Genomic DNA, 23,482 nt, shown 5'->3' on the forward strand with positions numbered 1-23,482 from the left:
AAGAAACCATGGGCCAGAATGATTCCAGGTCCATCGAAGGGGTAGTCATCTCCGTGGCTTCTCTTCCTGAATTGAATCTGGATGTCTGCGTTTGTTGCACTGCTCCTCTGCACGTCCAAGATGGCCACTGAAGTCCAATCCTTAATTAATTAATTAATTTAACTGTTTATTTATTTGTTCAATTCACTCTTGAACAGATCTTGGAGAAGATGTTGTAATTCCATGAAAGGTTAGTATTTTCATAAAAACGATGCACAAGCAAATAACCACTAATTCACTAATTATAGCTATTCAATTTTGTTATTGCAAAAAGTGAAAGTGTTCTTTAAAACTTTGAAATTTCATAAAAATGTTTGTTCATTTTTCATGTTTGTTCATTTTTGTGTGTATAGCTAGGACAGTGGGTAAATATTTGAGAATGATTTGAAAACAGTTGGTAAGGAAATTGAATTTGACTAACGTTGAAGGCAGTTTGAATGGCTTGGCCAACATTGTTGGGATCTTGCATGTCGGATGACGATGTTGGGAAGTTATTTATGTTGTATGTCAACTTGGTTTTTCTCCAAGCCTCTTGAAAGGGTTGGAAGATAATTTTATACCGACTAAATTTAAAGTATATAAATATGAAACATTATACGTAAACTTGAAACTTTAAAAATAAACTATTTTTTACGAGACTTGTTAATTACAAATAAATTCATATGTATACATAGGGTAAGAGTTTTGCAGTAAACTGTTAATTAAAAACTACCTCTAGCAACAAATCGTTTCCCTTTGTTGTTGTGTGGGGCAGGAAAGTCGGGGAGGTGGCACCTGGGAGAGTTCATGAGCTTCAACGTGGCTTCATCCAGCTTGCCTGTTGTCATTGTTATCAACGCTCGTCAACATTTGTAATCAGCATCGTTTTGGTTCTTCCATGTCAAAGCTTAATTCAACCACTAGTCCATAAAAATAATAATTTGAAATATTTATAACACAAACGTATATTACCAGTGACTGGAAGGTGCGCAAAGCGCTGGAGCCTTTCAAGTACGTCCCTCAAATCGGTGTTGCTAGCGACGTTTTTATTTTTGTTCACTTTCTCATCAATGTAACCAAATTGAGACAGATATTTCTGTTTAGTAATCAAAGTTATTGTAACATAAATTTATAAATTAATAGCACAGGTAAACGTTTTTTGAGTATGACAGAATAAAATTTTATAAATGCTAAGATCTACTCACCAAAGCATCATCTTGACTTTTTACTTTGTTTCCATCATTTGCGGAAAGTGTCGTTGATTTTGTTGCGGATATCGGCGTCGTGGTAGTTGCAGCAGGTTTCGATGACGTTGCAATTTTTGTGGTATGGCCCGTTGTTTTCCTAGAGACTTCTAATTTTTGACTAGGTGCACAATGCACCATTGCAGCTAAGAATAGTATTAAAAAACACCATAAAATCGCCTTTGCTTGCATCTTTCCTTCTATACTCTCCACTATATTATTCACTCAATGAAAATTAATAATATATTAACCTTTATTATTAATTGTATTATTATTATTATTATTCTACTATTTATATAATTATTATTATTATTTTTATTATTATTATTTAGGCTTTTGTAAATTGTATGTTTGTGGATAAAATTTTTTTCAATTAAATTAGTTTTACCTCGTTGCTGAACCTGTTTGTCGATTGAACGTTCTTATAAAGGTTTGCAATGACGTCACCCTCGTGACAGGAACTGCCTGTGTACATATTCATGATCTCCTGAGAAAAAATTACTGCTTGGTTGGTTGGTTGCATGGGAATGTCGATGTGTAACTGCATGAACATGCAAGCTTTGAATGGCTGCTTTTGATTACAATGTAACGAGTTATGCGTCATCAATTGTTTTATTACATATGATATATCTAACAATTTATTTACACTATCACGTACTTGATTATATATATATATATATATATATATATATATATATATATATATATATATATATATATATTTCCTTTTTTAGATTTGGAAACATTCAACACTGCAACATTTAAAATAGTTAAATATGCAGTGAAAAACTTTAACAGAAAAACTAGTCAAAGTTAGTGGCCAATAAAATGCAGCTTCCATTGTTGCGTCTAGACCCTTCCAAACATCTGCCAGTCAACTCAAAAATCATCATTTACCTCATGCTTCGTAGACACAATACTATCTAGATAGTCTTGTGATATCTGCTCATAAATTATTTTAGAAAGAGAATAATACATCAAAAATAACGATAAATTATTTTTTATTGTTTTTAATTTAAATAAGCACATTTTCAGTTTTTACTTTGATGTTTTTATTTCGAGCTTTCTTGAATTTGATGATAGTTAAATATTATACAGGGTAAACAAGCTTTCGTTATTAAAAAAATAAAGTTGCTTAATCACTGGGTTATAATTCTAAAATTGTGAATTGATATCTTGATATCGTATCGTTATCTTGTTGTTATTTTTCGTTATTTTTGACGTTGTCTCGTCTCGCTTCATTGAAGACAAAACTGCAATAAGGTATCAAAACGTATCGTTTCAAAATGTTAACGAGATGCCGATGCTTAACATTTTCTTATAACTGAACTGGATCAATGTTAAAACTTACCTCAAAAACTTTGGTTGGTTTTTTCTAACTTCAATTCAAATTCGCAAATAAGTGCAGCGAACGAGGTTTTGCAAGACTATAAAACAAGTTCAATTTTTTAAGTGGAATATCGCTCGCTGTTGATTTAATTTTTGGCTAATAAAAAATGAATTGTAACGTGTAAGCTAAAGTTTGTATGAAAATCTCCAAAAATCATCCCAAAATGAATCCAGGTTTATCAAAGGGAGAGCCTTTTTAGATCTCTTTAGCTGAATTGAATCTGGATGTTTCCGTTTGCTGTGCCACTTCTTTGGGTGTCCAGGTTGGCCACTGTTGTCTCCAACGGTTGAATGTGTATTTAATTAAGTACAGTCGGACCCCTTTATAGCGAACTTGTATACAACAAAATCTCTATATAACAAAATTTTTTGTCCTATGGAATTTTACATATAAAACTGTTTCTATAAAACAAAAATACTTTTTCTATAACGAACAAAATTTATAAGAGTTAAAAGAAATATCCGACCAGCAAACAATTTTTGAATTGATATGAGCGATGTTTTCGTACTCCTTTAATATCTTAGAACCTATATTCATTGTTTCATGTTCTAGTATTCTAGTAATTTTTGCGTATTCTAACCTCAATTAATTTCGTTGGAATCGAAATCCTCATTGTATGGAACAAAGAAAAAATTCCATTTTAAATTCTATTTTTAAAATTATGCCACATTTTATTACTTTCTATTAACAAAATTTATGATTAGGAGGTTGTTTTTCATAATTATATAACATATAACCAGCTTTTAGACAATATAGAAATTTTCTCCAAACAAATTCTTTATGACGAAAACGAAATTTTTTCCTCAAGTCATCAAATTCGTTATACGGAGGTCATACTGTATTTCTTAAACTTTTTATTTTTGATTTCAAACATTTAAGTTTTTTTTTCACGCCGAACCTCTGCCGACAACATTCGCAAAATTTTAAAGCTCCTTGGATCTAAAAAGGGTCATGTGAAAAAAATGTCAGTGCACAGATGGAATGGATAGAAGGTAGGGGATCGACTGCATGGAGTTAGGGGAAAATGACAAACAGGCACTTTTGGGCGGTTTTTGGACATATATCATATATCATATATATTTCATACATAATAGTTTAAATGAAGTAAGGAATGCACGCATATATGCACATCGTCTATTTTTCGTCATGACTTCAACTCTAAGACTATGAATATGTATCTAACACACACACACATACACACGCACACACACACACACATATATATATAACTATATATATATATTTGTATATCGAACGCATTATAAAGCTTTGTGTCTTTTGACTATACACAAACACAAGCACACACACACACACACACACACACACACATATATATATATATATATATATATATACAATGTTAATACTTCATTTAATGGAAAAATTCATATATATATATATAACTATATGAATATGTATATATTTATATATGTAACTTATTTAAAACAAATACATACGTACCGGTGTATATCGAAAGCATTATAAAGCTTATACGTTCGAAGTTCTAGCTTCCTCTATTGAACCTATAGATAGGTCTTGGCATTCCTAACCATAACTGGCTTTTATATTTTCGCTGACGCTCAACGTCGTGTGAGTTGGTGAATAATCATCATTATCAAAGCAAGATGATGAGTGTCTTCATTGTCATCATCATCTTCATAATCATTACCATCCTTGCACAAATTCATTAATGCTTTTTGAAAATATAAATTGTTTTGTATTAAAAAAAATCATAACCATAACAAATTGTTACAAAAAAAAAATTAAATATCAATGCAATCAGAACGGTAATCACATCAAATTAAAAATGTTATGTCATCAACCACACACCACACACACACACACCACACACACACCACACACACACCACACAAAATACACAACACACACACACACACACCTTAACATTTTAATGTTTAGTTTAAATAAAAAACTTATTAAAATTAATGAAAATAACAGTTTGTTTAAAACAACAACGTTTGCACTTGAACGGGATTGACGCGATGAATAGATAGATAGATAGACAGTGTGGTGCATTTAACCGCTTGGCGCATTCGTTAAAATAATCTCACAAAAAATTTCTGCCCATATCTGGATGCTTACAAGCTTATTAATTAGATTTCAATGAGAAGGTGATTGAATAACTCTCTGAAAGACTTTTGAAAATAGCGAGCAGCTAACGAGCATTCATACAAAAACAATCACATGCACGCACACGACACACAACAAGTTACACACAACATCAACATTCTCCACTGATATTAACAATGGGCGGCTTTATATAATCAACGCTGTTATTGTTTAAGGCGTTTCAAATTGTTTTAGCAAAATTCATTAATGACAAAATCTGACTAATCTGGTGAATGAGAGTTGATTGGCAACAAAGGTTTGAGGTGTGTGCGGTTACTCCCGCCCCGCCCCCCGGAGCTACCAATCATCTCAGCACTCCTTCTCAACTTATAAAAGTGACTCGATGGTTTGATTGCGTAAACTACAAAACTGATTAAACATAAACATTAGAATCAATTTTAATAATTAATTATAAATGATATTATTCACTTAATTACTTGGATAAACCATAATTGCTTCATTGCATTTTAAATCATAAGTTTTTTAGCTTCAAAAATGAATTTAGTAACTTCAGAAAAATTTTAATTTTTGACTTCCTGGTGGCATCGCTAGTGGGTGAGAGTGTCCTTGCAGCAAGTACGAGACTGCAGCAGCAACACAACGTCAGCAGCAGAACGGCAACAATAACGGCAACACCAACTGTAAAAACAACAACAAAAATGTTCACAACAATCACAACAACAAAACTTACAACAACATCAACAAAAACAACGACAACAACCACACCAAACTATGCAAAACGTTCAGTTGTAAACAACGAAGACGATGCGGTGGTGAGTGTTCTGCTTCTATAACTTATCTCAATAATTACATATAATATTTTTTTCATCTAAATTGGGAAAAATCTGATTTATTTGAACGATTTTTGATGAAAATAATGTTACAAATGCTTCAGCGTTGTTTATTTTTTATGCCATTTCTTAAATGATTTATTTTATTAAATTTTTACATTTTTCAATGAAATTAAAAAAATTTATGGCTAATAAAATCACTAATGATGATATAAACCATCCTACAAACATTTAATAAGAATCATAGGAATATCGCAATAGCTTAACCAATTTGAAATCATTTTGAAAAACGTTGGAGATAACTTCATGCAAATTAACCTCTCGTTCGCCAGGGATATCTTGTTAGGTATGGCTACCTAAGTATGAAGGGTGGATGGAGTGAGTTGGCGTCCAACTTGGTGGACGTGAGTGGGCCAGTGAGGAACCTTCAACAATTTGCCGGACTGCCTCTCACTGGTCAGTTAGTTCTGCAAACTTTCGTTTGTTCTCTCAATTAACTTATGTCTTTTAGTCACACAATCTTTTGTTCATTCATTTGTTCATTTGTTCATTTGTTTGTTTGTTCGTTCGTTCGTCATTCACAACATTACATTTTGATTTGATACAACTATTTGAAGAATTTTTTCGTAATGAATGTTAAAACTCAATTAAAGTCAGTTAATTAAATATTAAAGTAACTCAACATCTTTGTTTGCAAATGTTTTAATAATAATCAATCAATCAATCAATCAATCAATCAATCAATCAATCAATCAATCAATCAATCAATCAATCAATCAATCAATCAATCAATCAATCAATCAATCAATCAATCAATCAATCAATCAATCAATCAATCAATCAATCAATCAATCAATCAATCAATCAATCAATCAATCAATCAATCAATCAATCAATCAATCAATCAATCAATCAATCAATCAATCAATCAATCAATCAATCAATCAATCAATCAATCAATCAATCAATCAATCAATCAATCAATTAGCTTATAAAGCGCTATGATATAGTAATAATAATAAAAATAAATAAATAATAGTATTATTACTATGAAATAGAAAACATGACTTGAAGCCACTAAAATTTCGATTTGAATAATTAATAAAAAAGTTAGCAAGTGAAGCAGAATTGCATGCAAAGCAAGGAAAGCAAATAAAAACTCGTGCAACTGACAGCTGATTAAGATGCAACAAACAAACAAATTATTAACGTTAAAAAAATTTGATTGTACGAAAAAATGAAATTAATTGTCCAACAAAAAAATTATCGTAAAAAATTTTCTTCACTGATGCTTCCAGGCAAACTGGACGAGGCCACGATGGAGTTGATGAACCGCCCCAGGTGCCACCTACCTGACCAACCGGCCAACAGGGTCTTGATGGCCAGGAGGAGGAACAAGAGGTTCAGTGCCCCATGTTAGATCATCACGTGATATTTTGTTTACAGTCCAACTTAACGTTGTTTCTATTGGTTTCGGAAAAATATTTCAGTTTTTGTTTTCATCTTAGCGACCCATTCAAGGATTTAATTTAAAATTCATTGGGATAAATGAGTGATGTGAAGTTTTGCAAGAGTTTCTTTTAAACGAATTCATAAGTATTTGATGCATTTATAACAGACAGTTGGTCCAGAAAGAGGTTTACCTACAAAATCATGAATGGCCCCACCGCATCAAGGAACCTTCACAATTTTAACGATCTTCAAACAGAAATTGATAAATCATTCAAGGTGAGGTGTGTAAGAATATTAATACAGCGTCATTAATTGTCACCCTGGCGAACAAATATTTGTTTAACTGTGACAAATTTTATTAATTTCAAAACAACACAGAAAAATAGCATTAATAACAACCATACAAAAACGTAGCATTAAATAGAATAGTGATCATTTCAAAAACAACATGACGACATCCCGGCACCTAAGCCACCTAACAACTTCTCCCACCCCACTCACCACAGGACTGGTCGTCTGTATCTGGACTCGAGTTTCAGCAGACTACAAACATTTACGCAGACATCAATTTGGAATTTTTGAGAGGAGAACACGGAGATGGGTACCAATTTGATGGTCCTGGGTTGGTGTTGGCACACGCATTCTTCCCTGAGAATGGAAGGCTGCATTTGGACGATGATGAGCAATGGTCGAAAGATAATACTGGTGAGTCTCTGTTGAGTGTAATTGTGTGTTTGTGTGTTTATGTGTGTGTATTGGTGTGTGTGTGCGTGGATGTGTCTGTATGATGATATTGATAATTGAATAATTGAGTAATTGAGTGAATAATGAGAAATCATTGACAACCTGTAAGCAAATTGAAGACAGCCCCAACCTAACCTTCCACACACGCCATCAGGTCAAAACCTCCGCCAGGTGACCACCCACGAACTTGGTCACGTGTTGGGGCTGGACCAACAGCAGCGGCTCCGTCATGTTTCCCTACTACGAGTACTCTGCTGATTTCAAACTGTCCAGCGACGACATCGACGGCATCGTTTCACTCTACGGTTCGTCCTGTTGTGTTGTCACTCCTCATTCTCGTCCTGTTGTGTTGTCACTCCTCATTCTCGTCCTGTTGTGTTGTCACTCCTCATTCTCGTCCTGTTGTGTTGTCACTCCTCGTTGTTTTCCTGTTGTGTTGTCACTCCTCATTCTCGTCCTGTTGTGTTGTCACTCCTCATTCTCGTCCTGTTGTGTTGTCACTCCTCATTCTCGTCCTGTTGTGTTGTCACTTTTCATTATCGTCTTCTCGTCCTATTATATTGTCACTCTTTGTTGTCTTTTAGTTGTATTGTCACTCCTTAATGTTTTCCTGTTGTGTTGTCACTTCTTGTTGAATTTAGTTCCTCAAAGATTTTTTCTAAAATGTAATCAATCGTCGCAATGTAGTTTTGTTTTAAAGATGTGCATATAATTTGCAGGCAGCAAAACAACTACTACTACACCAACGATGATAACAACCACTACTGCCTCAACAACTACAACGACACCTACCACTACCACCACAACCTCAACAACACAAACAACCACAACAACAAAAACGACGACGAAAAAATTCTTTCAAAATGTTATGACACCAATACCACCATGGGCAACTCATCCCCATCAGCTCTTCCGAACGACACCAGCCTTCCTGCCCAACAGCCCGCCACTCCACCACCCACCAACCGACCCACCAAACAACTGGAACGTCAGATTTTCAACGACGCCACCATTCGTCAGACGAACGACAAATTTTAAAAAATTTTAATCATTTTTTCCAGATAAACGTCTTTTACAATTTTTAAAAATTTTGAATGAAGTTGCTCTTGTATTAACCTGCCTGATGATTTGATGAATAAATTATCAGGTATCATAATTTTTTTGTATCTATTTGTTGATTAATTTGTTTTATTTGCATGACAGTTTCTTAATTTATTTATTTATGAATTTAGACACAAACGAACTTACCTTCAAGAGATTTGTTTGAAAACAGTTCAAGTGCAGGTGCTCCTTATTGAATTCACTGAGTGAATGCAAACATGTGCATTGTATTCTGCATGAATGTTGTATTGTTTTGTTGTTCTCGTTAGTCATTTAGTCACGTGGAATTGTTTAAATGAAGATGTTCATCATTTTTTAACAGAACATGCCTGCATCACCATTTGTTACTGATGCTGTAAAATTAAAATGAATCCGACCGTGAAAAAATTAAGTTGATGATTTTCATTATTTTAAAACTTAAAAAAACTTTAAAAATAAAAGAATTAACAAATTTCTCATTAATCATTCTCTCATCTCACACACACACACCACACACACACACACACACACACACACACACACACACACACACACGCACACTTAATAACTTATAACAGCACTCCAAATAATTTTAATTTGATGATTAATCACAAGGATGCAACATGCTGCTAAGCAGACCTTGTTAACATGAGCTAACTGAACCAACGACATGAAATATACAACATTTTATAATAGTACACAGAATTTGATGACAGTATACAGCATTTTATAACATTATATAACAATGCATAACAGCATATAACATTGCTTAACATCAGATAACAATATATATAACAATTTGATATGTGACAATGTAACTTCTAACGATGTGCAAGCAACAACATGCGACGTTGCTGAAGAGTGCGTACCACTTAAAATTAATTTAAAACAACTCTACGTAAGAGTCAACATCAACGATGACTTTAAACTTGAAAACAACGACATGACGTACAAAAGTTACGCTACAAATCATTAAACAACAGTCACGCCTTAAACGACTTGCAACAACAAGCAACATGCAACATGCAGAAGGCAACAACATGCAACAATATGCAATAAAATACAACGTACCACAACAAGCACGTACTACAATCTGCAACAAATAACGACATGAAATAACATGCAACAAAATATGACACACAAGAACATCAACAGCATCAACAAACATCAACAAAGAAAATGATAAAAATAATAATAATAATAATAATAACAATAATAATAACAATGTATACTACTAGTAATAATAATAACAACGACAATAGCAACAAAATGAAGAACTCATAAATCTTTAAAGTGATTTGCCCCAATTAAAGCAGAGTTCAGCGCAATCGCTACAATATCATTGTTGTTGGTCTGAAAGTTGAATGAGTGAGTGAGTGAGTGAGTGAGTGAGTGAGTGAGTGAGTGAGTGAGTGAGTGAGTGAGTGGATGAAGAGATGGGACAAATGAGTGACGGAATAAATGGTTGAATAGATGGGATGAATCAATATGAATCAATTAAACAATTAATTATTTAATTAACCAATTAATCAATTTAATTAACCATTTAATTAGACATATGAACGAATGATTGAATTGATGATTGAATTGATTAAGTGATTGAAGGTGTGATGATTGAGTATTTGAAAAGATTTCGTTAACAAATAATTGATGAAATATAAAGAATGAGTGGCTGGCTGAAGAGATGTGAGAAATGAATGAATAAAAGAACGAACGAACGAACGAACGAACAGCTAAATCAATGGATGGAAAGATGAGTGTTAGAAATGATGTGAGTTGAAATGAATGAATGAATAAAGGGTTTGTAATCGAATTCGAGTTCGACCGCCAGATTGCTCTTCAAATTTAACGTCACATGACTGCTAAGAAGGTGAGTCATTGAATGATTGAAGATGAGTCAACAAATTAAATTAACGAAAGAATAAACGAATAAACAATTAAAAGAGTGAATTTACAAACAAATTGACGAACGAACTAATGAATGAACGAACGAATGAATGAGTGAATAAACGAGTGGTTGAATGAATGACTGAATGAATGAATGTATGAAACGATGAATTCATTTATTTATTTGAATGAGTGAATGAATGTATGAATGAATGAATGAACGAACGAAAGAACAAACGAACGAACGGAAGAATGAATAAATAAATGATTTGATTGTGTGAATAAATAAATGAATGAATGCATAAGTGGATGAATGAATGATTAAGCAAATAAACTAATGTATGATATAACAGTGAATAACATTGAAAAACTAAAGTAGACTAGTGAAGATTACTAGGCATGTGACCTTCACCGCCTGAACAATGAAAAAATGAGGAGGATGATGATGATGATGATGATGATGATGGTGACGATGATGACGACGATGATGATGATGATGATGATGATGATGGTGATGACGATCACGATGATACAAGGTTATTACCATAAATGAAAATGGTGACCATAGAAGCAAAACGTTATGAAAGAAGGAAGTGCAAACAGTAAAATAAATAACACCTGATCATCGCTGTGTTCAATAATGACGAACGGCTTGATGGTCGAACACGACAGACTATCTACTTACCTGCCTGCTTGCTTGTTTACCTACCTACACACCCTGCAACCTATCAAAGTACCTACCTACCTACCTACCTATCTATCTACCTACTTTTAGAAAAAACTCAATAAATTTTAAAAAAAAACATCCCCACTCAAACATCATCACCCAAACATCGTCATGTTTTTCCATCACCATCATCCAAACATCATCATTCAACCATCATCATTCAATCATCATCCCATCAACGTTGATAATGAAAGTGACAAGATGAACAACAATAAAAATGAACATTAACAATAAATTTCTTACAACTGAATGAATTGCTAATTGATTTTGTTGCGTTATGTAAGCTTTGATGGGCTTTATGAGTAACTGCTTTATTCAATAGAAACAACAAATCAATTATAACTTAATACGTACATACATGTTAACATAAACAAACCTAAACGTACATATACACACACATTCACGCACGCACACACACGCACGCACATACACACTCACACATACAAACACGTAATACATAATAATAATAGGTTACTCAATAAATATTAATTCAATTATTATTGTATGCACGTGTATATGTGTGTGTTGTGGCCACTGCTGTTGCTTTCGACGCTGATGACGTTGATGATGTGTACATGTGTGTATGTGTGTGTGTACGTGTTTATATGTGTGTGTATGTGTGTGTGTGTACGTGTTTATATGCGCCTATGTTCAGGCAATTCAGCACTTTCATTTACGCTCTCTTAATAACAAAGAAAATTAACTGATTGTTTACGAATCTAGGACGACACGACGAACATTTTTTTGTAACATGATTGCTTAATCACTGACTCACTCACTCACTGACTCACTCACTCACTCACTCACTCATTCACTCACACAACAACAACAGATCAAACAACAACAACTAATACTACTACTACCACCACCACTACTACTGCTACAACAACAACAACGACGACAACAACAAGGTAGGAGATGAAGACTCACATTTCATGCATTTGCTGGTTAGTATGTTTTGTATAAATATATATTTGCATGGCTGGATATGTAAATCAATTGAACATATATTATTATCACAATGTGATAACATAATATATAACATACAATATTATCACATCTTTAAATATAAACAGCTTATCAAAATACGTTCTTTCTCGCAAGCATCATTCAGCAATTAGCAGAAAATCAAGTGAACGTGATATTATTTTGTATGATCAAAATGACATTGAAGTTCAATTTTTCATTGTAATTAAATAAGTAATAATAATGTAAATAAAATAATAACAAAATAAATAAAATAATAAAGATTAAATAGTTAATAAAACTTCATAATTGGCGTTATATAGAAGTGTTTATACATATTGACGCTTATATGACTTTGTATGTGTGTGTTCATTTATATGGAGATAATTGTATGTGTTTGTGTGTGTGTGTGTGTGCATTTATATGTGTGTTTGTATGTGTGAGTGTTTATTTGTGTTTGTATGTATGTGTGCATTTGTTTGTATGTATGTATGTGTTTGTGTGTGTGTGTGTGTGTGTGTGTGTGTGTGCATTTCTATGTGTGTTTTTATGTGTAAGTGTTTGTGTGTGTTTGTATGTGTGTGTGTGTTTGTATGTGTGTGTGTGTGTGTGTGTGTGTTTGTTTGTTTGTTTGTATGTATGTATGTGTGTGTGCATTTCTATGTGTGTTTATATGTGTGAGTGTTTGTGTTTGTTTGTATCTCTGTGTGTGTTTGTATGTGTGTGCTTGTTTGTATGTGTGTGTGCATTCCTATGTATGTTTTTATGTTTTTATGTGTGAGTGTTTGTGTGTGTTTGTATGTGTGTGTGTGTGTGTTCTGTATGTGTGGTGTGTGTGTGTGATTGTGTGTGGATGTGATTGCGTTTTTACCGTTTTTACATATTTTGGGTAATAATAAGTCTGTAACTTTTCAGGGTTTTTCTTACAATATTAACGTGCAAGGTAATATTAAGTAGTCATGAGTAGCTATTTTCAAAAAGACGTCGTAACATCACGAATCAAGCAAAAATATTCATCCTCATTGTGACGTCACTTGTTTATTCATTTGCTCATTTTGAATAGTCGTTCCTTCCTTAACTCCTTCATTCGATAATGAATGAATTAATTAGTTAATTAATAATTAATTAGTGCAACTCCTTTATTTGATAATGAATTAATTAATTAGTTAATTAATAATTAATTAGTGCATCTCCTTTATTCTATAATGAATTAATTAATTAGTTAATTAATAATTAATTAGTTGACTGATTAATTGATTAATCATCTATAAATCAAATCTGTGCGTGTGCTTATTAATCACACTCATTCAATTTTCCCCAATCTCTTAATCACTTTTTTTCTTTGTTGTGCTCTGAAAGTATAAAAACACACGCAAGAACACCATACACTTGCCTGCTACATAAATACGGATGTGTACTTATGCACACACGAACACGCACACACACACACACACGCACACACACACACACACATATATATATACATGTTGAAAATTGTTGTAGACAAAAGTTCAGCAAAGCGATTAACGTTGATAAGTCAATAAGGTAACATCGAAGAAACTTCAAGTCTGTGGTTCTTTCTTGTGATATTGTACGAGGTACCAACTTCAAGATACAAGACAGTTGGTTGGCTGTTTAAATAATTATTTGGCAGGCAATTGTACCAGCTTTTCATACATTCTGGACAACTCATAAAACTTCTGAAGTTGTCAAATTGACGCCAAGCCAAACAAACAATGGAGTCAAAATTGTTCCTTTGTTTCGTCATGTTGTGTTCAGCAAGCAAGCCGATGTATTCGCTCCCTATTCCGACTACACCATCATTACTATCACTGCCGTCATCACTATCAACAACATCATCGTCTTCATCACAAATCAGACTGCAGATGACGACATTACGGCCAGCTCTGCACCTGACGCCAGAACCGACAAGAACATTTTTGTCATCGTCATCGTCGTCATCATTATCATCATCATCATCCTGGACATCATCATTACAAAAACCACTTTCCTCACCACCACCACCAACTACACCATCATCATCATCTCCAACATACTCGTCATTTTCAAAAACATCTGCCCCACCAACGCACTTCCCTGCACCACCACCACCACCAACAACAACATCTAAAACCACACCCCCGTTGTCACCACCACCAACAACAACAACACCAACATTAACAAAATCTAACACAACACCGCAATCGACAGCAACACCTTCACTGTCACCACCACCGACGACGACCACCAGACCATTTACCTCCAGTGCAACAAAATTTGTAAAAAATGAAGCCGACGCATATGTAAGTGATGGTACTTCCAACTTATTTGTTAATGGTGATAACGCGGCATCAACCTATTTGCTGGTAGTGATAACTCGCCAACATATTAGTCATATTTTATCGATATAACGAAACAATCTACTACTATATGTTCAGATTTTGAATAAAAGTTTTGCTTCGCAGTAACCAGGCTTGCATGCAGTTAAAATAACAATCGTCACACTCGCAGTACAAACATGCAGTGGGTTCATTCACACTTATATGCCTGCGTGCGTGCGTGCCTGCGTGCGTGCGGATGTTTATGAACAGTTACATAGCTTATTATAATATTGGTACATCTGACAAACATAAACCAAAGTTAGTGTTAATAAATTTTCAATGTTTTTCAAAGAACTATCTAGTCAAGTTTGGTTACGAGGTCAACTTGAAACCCAGCAAGGAAGTGGCGAACTCGCAGGACCTGCGTGGTGCTATCGCTCAGCTGCAGGACTTCGCTGGCCTGCCCCCCACTGGTCAGTTTCGTTAACCAGCCAACGACAAATGTATCGTTTTGTTATCGTTTTGTATTTTCAAAATTATTGCGCAATTTAATTTATTATGCGTTTTATTCAATATATAACTATTTTTTTTATAATTCTAACAACAAATCAGAACGCTAACATCGTGATAGTGAGAATGTGAACATCAGCGCTTACAGACGCACACACAAAAAGACATTCAAACTCAATTACACACTCATATATAAACACAAAGACACATAATATAAACACATAAACACACATACATACGTTATGACAGACACATACACAACTCACATATTTACGGATATACATTACAAGATTATTTGCATACCTAGATACGGACAGATAGATGAACACAGACGTATAGATGAATATAAACAAAAACGAATATACACATTTGTGCACAAGTACATGCACATACGCACACAGACACAAACACACGCACACACACAAACACACGCACACACACAGACAGACACAAACACACATACACACAGGCCTACTGGACAAGGCAACACTGGACTTGATGAACAGTGCCAGGTGCCAGCTGCCTGACATAACAAACGACACGAAGCAATTGAGGAGAAAGAAGAGATACAACTCAATAAGTTGGTTTTTTATTTGTAGATATCTTAATTATTTGATTTCACACAACTATAATTTTTCATTTCATTTGCCACATGTTCTCTATTTTTCCTCTAATATTTGATAGAATCTTCAGAATCAAATGTTGCATCAATTATGGTCTACTTCCAGTATTTTGCATTTATATAGACTAGAATTACGTTATTAGAAACGAATGTAGGAAAATAAGTTGTTATGTTTTACACAGAATGAGAAAAATATTGATTTATCTCACGAAAGCAGTTTTTAACCTAAATGTTTTAAACTTTTTTGGAAGGTAAGTGGTCGAGAACAACCCTGAGCTACAGCGTTAGGAACTTCCCAACCTCTTCAAAGGACATGCAGGACCCCTACAAAGTCATCCAAGCAATAGACACTGCTTTCAATGTGCGTTTATTGTACTCAATCAATCAATCAATCAATCAATCAATCAATCAATCAATCAATCAATCAATCAATCAATCAATCAATCAATCAATCAATCAATCAATCAATCAATCAATCAATCAATCAATCAATCAATCAATCAATCAATCAATCAATCAATCAATCAATCAATCAATCAATCAATCAATCAATCAATCAATCAATCAATCAATCAATCAATCAATCAATCAATCAATCAATCAATCAATCAATCAATCAATCAATCAATCAATCAATCAATCAATTCATTCATTTATTCATTCATTCATTCATTCATTCATTCATTCATTCATTCATTCATTCATTCATTCGTTCGTTCGTTCGTTCAATTAATTGTTTATTATAATTGAAACTTTTTAATCACGTCTTTGTGAATATTTTCCAAAATGATGCAATCGTTTATGTATTTTAACTTATTATTATTCACGCACAACAACCATAAATAATTAATTTTGTTATTGAAACCACACACACACACACACGCACGCACAGACACACAAACACACATATTGTTATGGTTTTCCGGTATCGCGTCCCATATCTTCTTTTCAGTATTTTATTTGACTAGGAAACCAGAATTGATTCCTAACTTATAAATCCAGCATTAAGAAACATGAAAGAAAAAATAAAAAGTAAAATTGAGACTGGAAAAATGAATAGGAAAGATATTGCCAGCTTATGCAAGTGATAACAAAATGACATTGACACTGGAACCTGGTGGGCCCCTCTGACAGTTCTTAAACCCCATACACTACATTTTACATGCAGTTGATTTAGTGAAGGTTGTCGAATCACGTGCATGAAAATGAAGTGTACGGTTTCACTTCACAGGACTCAATGGGCGAATTATCAGCCTCCGTTTCAAACTCAATAAAGGAGTTAGAAGTGTGGATGTCAGAAAATAAACTAAAACTCAACAACAATAAAGCTAAATGTATGTGGCTTGGTTAACAGCGCAGATTGCTGGACGTGAATGATTTCCAAGCCTCAGTTGTTGACCTAGGCGTCGTTCTCTTGCCCGAGTTTCTAAATTCGACAGTACTTCTGTTTACATTACATTGCTAATAATATTGCATTTTTTGATATAACCAATTATTATTAATTATACATGATGAAATCATCCTTCGTCCAGGACTGGTCAGCGGTCAGCAGCTTGAACTTCCAACGAACGAGCGACTCCAACTCGAACATCCAGCTGGCATTCTACAAGGGCAATCACGGGGACGAAGCTGCGTTCGATGGACCTGGTCTCGTGCTGGCACATGCTTTCTTTCCTGAAGTTGGATGGATCCATTTCGACGACGAAGAAATGTGGTCCTCTGATAACCGCGGTTCAATATACTACAACGCCACAATTCAATTTAAATCATCATCTCGTAATTAAAATATTTTGTTAATACGTACAAAATTATAATAATAATAATAATAATGATAATAATAATATGTTTAATTTAAATGATTGAAGGTCCAAACTTGCGTCAGGTGGCCACACACGAGATAGGGCACATGTTGGGGCTGGGACATTCCAGTGTTTCCAACTCAGTTATGTTTCCTTACTACTGGTTCAACAGCAACTTCAAACTTCAGCAGGACGACATCAACGGCATTGTTTCACTATATGGTTTCTATTTCCAACAAGTTTTCAATTAAATAATTAAGTTTTTCAATAATTCTGATGTTAATATTATAGTGGAAAAATAATTAATTTAGGAACAAAAGGTAGCAAAGCCAACTTGCCGGATCCGATTTTCACAACACCTGCAGCCGCTACCATGACGACAACAACCACCACAACCACAACAGCTTCCAGGCTACCAGCCACATCACCCCACCCACATTTCTATACTCCTGGAAGACCTTTCATGACCACAACTCCCCCCTTTGATTGGTGGGTCAAATCACGTTTCACTCCGACCAGGAAGAGAACTTGAATATTTTAATGAAACCTTTTGATTATTTTTTGGTGTGTAAAGGTTCTATTTAATTTTGTAAATGTTCTATGGTATATATTAATGAATATTTTATGGTACATTTATATATGTGTTTCAGGATATATTTTTTTATGATATAATTTTGTAAAAGTATTATATATCTTTGTAAATGTTGTACGATTTAATTTTGTAATTGTTCTCTGATATATTTTAATGAATGTTCTGTATGTTATATTTATGTAAATGTTTGTTATATATTTATGTAAAGGTTATAATATATATTTTCTGTCAATGTTTTATAATTTATTTTTGCAAAAATAAATGTTTTTTTGGTAAATTTTTGTAAAAGTTCTATGATATAATTTTTTAAATGTTCTATGGTAAATTATTGTATAGGTTCTTTTATATATTATTGTAAATGTCATAGGATATATTTTCTATGATATAATTTTTTAAAGGTTCTATTATATATTTTTTTATCACATATTTTAATGAATGTTCTTTGGTATATAGTTTTGTAAAGTTCAATGATTTATTTTGTTACGATATATTTTTCTGAATTCTCTGCAATGTTTTTGCAAGTGTTCTTTTATGTGTTTGTGTTCATCATCTATAAGTTCACGTATTTATTAAAATTTTGACAATTTATATTAAGCAGGATTGCAATTAATGTTTTGACCTTATTTTTAAGATTTTGATATATACATTTGCGAACATTTAATACGAAGCTGGTCAATAAAGAGGTTGATTGTTTATTTGGGGTGTCGATGACAACGTTTTACAATAACCAACATTGTCAAACTGTGTTTGAATTTATCTTTTGGAAGAGAACACCTACACACATATACATGTGCACGCGTACACACATACATACATACATACATACATACATACATACATACATACATACATACATACATACATACATACATACATACATACTACATACATACATACATACATACATACATACATACATACATACATACATACATACATACATACACACATACATACATACATACATACATACATACATACATACATACATACATACATACATACATACACATACATACATGCATACATACATACATACATACATACATATATACATACATACATACACACACACACACACACACACACACACACACACACACACATACATACATACATACATACGCCCACTTTCGTTTGCGCTTATCTGGATGATATCAGCAAAGCTTCGGACGGTCCAACTCTGGCCGATAGCTACGAATATTTGAAGCATAACTCCGCTGCAATTGGCTTAGAGTTAAACATTAAAAAATGCGAACTTCACTGCCAAAGTTTATTTCAGGTGCCACATGCGCTGGCTGAAATACCCAGAGTTGGTGCATCAGAACTGAGTTTTTTAGGCACACCCTTGGTCGAGGGCGATTATCAAATAAAGTTTTTTGACCAAAAGCTCTCTGAGCTTAAATTCGCCCTGGGTCGTGTTTCCTGTCATTCGGCCTATGACGCCTTGACTATTATCCGCAATGTCCTCAGTTTGCCCAAATTGATGTACTTCCTGCGTACATCTAAACACATTGACCCTTCTAAATTGGGCGAATTTGACGGAGCCCTGCGCACCGCCCTGTCGTCGATTTGCAATGTTCAAGTGACTGACAGTGGTTGGTCCCAGGCTCAGCTGCCGGTGCGATTTGGTGGACTGGGGTTGCTTAGCGTGGTTCAGCTGGCTCCCGTTGTTTACAATTCTTCTGCCGCTGCCACTCTCGATCTGCAGTCTTCCCTGCTCCACCGGTTTTTTCGTTGCCGCGATATTCTTCCCCCAGTGTCCGCCCCGGGGGACCGTACGCACGTCCAAATTTTGAACGAAGAATATAAAAAAATCTTTCAAAATTTGTTGTCTTCATGCGGCGACGACTTTTCCACCGCTCGTTTGTTGGCCATGTCCAGCGTTGCCAGCTGTGGGTGGTTGAGATCGTGGCCTAACACCTCTGTGGGCACCAGGCTTGACGACGAGTCTGTGAGATTTGCCATTGGCTTCAGACTTGGCCTGGTCATTCAGAATAAATACACGTGCCGATGTGGCGCTGGGGCGGACGAGTTTGCGCATGATGGTGGGCGCCCGGACGGATGCACGCTAATACCTTGGAGAGCCGGCAGATGTTTGGCGTGGGATGTTACGGTCCCTGGCACCCTCGCCAAACGGTACGTAAACCTGACAAGTAAAGAATGCGGTTTGGCCGCGGCCAGGGCAGCGGACGAGAAAATGAAAAAATATGGGAACGCCCTCCCCTCGATGGAATTCTTGCCAATATGCATCGAGGTTCTTGGCCCGATGGACCCCAACACCCTTAAATTTCTTAAGGAAATATGCAAAATGATCAGCGTCAGATCAGGCGACAGCAGGGAACTGTTTTTCGCAACTAACCACATTTCGTGCTTGTTGCAGCGGTTCCTGCGTGTCTGTGTGCTTGAAAATATCCAACTGAATGCCGACATGTGCAATTAAAGACAAATCAAAGTTTTAATCCATTTGTTACTTGATGTTTGACGGTTCAGTGTCACTCATCATGTTTTGGTTTTAACATACATACATACATACACACATACATACATACATACATACACACATACATACATACATACATACATACATACATACATACATACATACATACATACATACATACATACATACATACATACATACATACATACATACATACATACATACATACATACATACATACATACATACATACATACATACATACATACATACATACATAGATCAAAGTGTTAATCCATTTGTTACTTGATGTTTGACGGTTCAGTGTCACTCATCATGTTTTGGTTTTAACATACATAGATGATAGGTCGCTTAATCTGACAAGATTGATATAAAGAATTAACACTATAAAACCTAAATACACTACTACACTACCAAATGAAAACATTTGTTGTCGAGTAGTCAGTATACGCGTGAGAGAATTAACGCTCAACCGATAAATAGAATCTATTGATATTTATACGTAACGAACTTTTGAGATATAAAATAAATAGGAATGAATAATAGTCAAGGTCAATATTCATAAATAAATAACTTAAATAACAGAATAAATAGAATAAATAACAAACAAATAACTTATTTTTCAGATATCGCATTAAAAATATTTAGGTTTTTTCCTCAAACCAAACCTATTGAAAGTTAACAATTCATTGCAACATGACTTAGTAGGCCAACTTTTTTGAGGTATTTGTTAGTTTCATAATTTTGGTTTGGCAAGTTATTGTTGATGTGAGTTATTGAGCTGTTATATGTGGTTTTTGAGCTATCTTATTCGTTGTTTGAGCTTTGTTTGTCTGCAACTTTACTCAAACCGTTTGTATTCTGTTTGGAGTTGGTCGACGAAGGCTCATTTACGTTAAGAAATACTGTTGGTGTTGAAACTGCAGTTGTTAAATTTGTAGTAGTAGTTATTGTTGCAAAAGGGGTTGTTGTTGTTGAGATTGTTGATCTGTCAACAGTTGTTGATGTTGGATAGTTTGCAGTTTCTATGTTAAGTGTCGTTGTCGACGTCACATCAGCGGTTGCAGTGGAAGTCGTGTGGTCAGCGTTCCGTTCCGCAGTCCCTCTCGTTTGTTGGTTTAAAATAATTTCAGCACTTGTTGAGCGTTCATTTGTAGGTTCGAGAGATGAAAACATGAATATTCTATTTGTTTCATTGCCATTTTCGTTTTCCTGAAGTCTATTGTAGACGGGCACATCAGATACATGTTCCTGTTCGATCTTCAAATTCAACGGCAATTGATTTCTTACGTCTGATTTAGGACCTGCGATGTTGAAGTGAAGATGCAAAACGTGAAATTTGTCGGAAATGAAAAACATAGACATGAATAATGATGAAATGACTGACCGTATATCGTTTCGATGCCTTTGATGTCATCATCAGTCAGCATAAAGTTGCTGGTGTAGTAATGGAAAGGGTACATGACGGTTTTTGGCACGCTGCTGTGACCCAGCCCCAACAAATGCCCAATCTCGTGAGTCGCCACTTGCCGCAGGTTCATTACTGATTATCAGGAAATTTAAATGAAATGTTGATAGAAAAAAGTCTAAACTCATTGAAATTCTACATGCAAACTTTAAAATAGAAAACAACCATTAATAAAAAATGCGGAGCTAACATTTGCATCAGTTTAAAAGATTTGCACGAACCACTGAAAATTGAAATGTCAACATCAACCGCTTTTCGGAAAAAAACAAAAAAGATTAAAACCTTTATCGACGCGTGACCACATTTCATCGTCATCGAAATGCAGCTTGCCATATTCAGGAACAAACGCATGAGCCAGAATGCCAAACATGCCGTCGAAACTGAAGCCATCCCCGTGGTCCCTCTTGTAGAATCCGATCTGAATGTCAGCCGTGGAGTTGTTGCTGCTCTGCTGGAAGCTCAACCTGCTCACGGACGCCCAGTCCTGTTATTTGTGCGCGGTGGAGTCATAAATGTTAAAAAACAAAATGAAACTTGTTGAAAGTAAAAAAGATCATTTGGTAAAAAATTAAATTATAAATTTTAAAATTAAAGTCTATTTTTTAAAGTTGTTTGTTCGTGAATAATCTTTTATGATTCTTTTTTGTTTTACTTTAAATGATTGAGCCAAGAGTTGTTCAACATCATATCGTCCGTTAATATCTGATGGGTAGGTTGGATAGCTGTTGATTACGTACGTCAGGGTGGTTTTTGCCCATTTCCCTAGAAAGAATTAAAACATTTATTAATTGTTGATTTTCATTTCATCAACTATAATTGGAATTTCTAATCTAATTCTAAATTATTTTTCATTTTAAATCAAAGTTGGCTCTACAATCTCGCCAATTATAATATTAATAACATACGAAACTGACAGGTAGCGAGTCAATGAATAAATAAATAAATTTGTTACCCAACGTTGAGAACCGCTTGCTTCTTTCCGACGTTTGAATGATGTCGGGGAACTGACAGCGAGGTCTCATCAGAACATTCTTCGTTCGTTCATCGAATCTTCCTGGTTCGTGTGCGAATCATTCAGTCGTTCAAACATTCATCATTCATTCATTCATTCATTCATTCATTCATTCATTCATTCATTCATTCATTCATTCATTCATTCATTCATTCATTCATTCATTCATTCATTCATTCATTCATTCATTCATTCATTCATTCATTCATTCATTCATTCATTCAGTCAGTCAGTCAGTCATTCATTCTTTCACTAATTCATTCAT

General features: G+C 34.5%; 4 protein-coding genes across 4 annotated transcripts in view; 1 reads left to right on the plus strand and 3 right to left on the minus strand.

Annotated features, from left to right (window-relative positions):
- The window catches only part of HELRODRAFT_67964 (hypothetical protein), a gene marked incomplete at both ends in the record, with an annotated part of 2,242 nt that extends 1,376 nt beyond the window's left edge, over positions 1–866 (minus strand). Inside the window, 3 exons of the mRNA XM_009026921.1 lie at positions 8–140; positions 461–568; positions 762–866. Of these exons, the coding sequence (XP_009025169.1) occupies positions 8–140; positions 461–568; positions 762–866 (346 nt within the window). The remainder of the gene's footprint in view (positions 1–7; positions 141–460; positions 569–761) is intronic.
- Positions 867–14,165: 13,299 nt separating this feature from the next.
- HELRODRAFT_189343 (hypothetical protein) lies at positions 14,166–19,014 on the plus strand (the record flags this gene model as incomplete). Its single annotated transcript, XM_009027585.1, has 9 exons — positions 14,166–14,377; positions 14,681–14,795; positions 15,103–15,223; positions 15,730–15,840; positions 16,134–16,243; positions 17,114–17,167; positions 17,415–17,613; positions 17,748–17,903; positions 17,993–19,014. The coding sequence occupies 9 exons, from the start codon at positions 14,166–14,168 to the stop codon at positions 18,211–18,213; spliced, it is 1,299 nt and encodes a 432-aa protein (XP_009025833.1). The 3' UTR covers positions 18,214–19,014.
- A 696-nt stretch (positions 19,015–19,710) lies between these two features.
- HELRODRAFT_163813 (hypothetical protein) lies at positions 19,711–20,640 on the minus strand (the record flags this gene model as incomplete). Its single annotated transcript, XM_009027586.1, has 2 exons — positions 19,711–19,834; positions 20,423–20,640. 2 exons carry the CDS (start codon positions 20,638–20,640, stop codon positions 19,711–19,713), a joined length of 342 nt encoding a protein of 113 aa, XP_009025834.1.
- A 1,479-nt stretch (positions 20,641–22,119) lies between these two features.
- On the minus strand, positions 22,120–23,260 carry HELRODRAFT_134536 (hypothetical protein; the record flags this gene model as incomplete). Its single annotated transcript, XM_009027587.1, has 4 exons — positions 22,120–22,280; positions 22,473–22,689; positions 22,858–22,967; positions 23,158–23,260. Coding segments are annotated over 4 exons (591 nt in total), but the record flags the coding sequence as incomplete, so codon positions are not given.
- Between the last annotated feature and the right edge of the window lie 222 nt (positions 23,261–23,482).

Source organism: Helobdella robusta (assembly GCF_000326865.2).
Source record: "Helobdella robusta unplaced genomic scaffold HELROscaffold_5, whole genome shotgun sequence".
In the NCBI taxonomy this organism is placed as follows: domain Eukaryota; kingdom Metazoa; phylum Annelida; class Clitellata; order Rhynchobdellida; family Glossiphoniidae; genus Helobdella; species Helobdella robusta.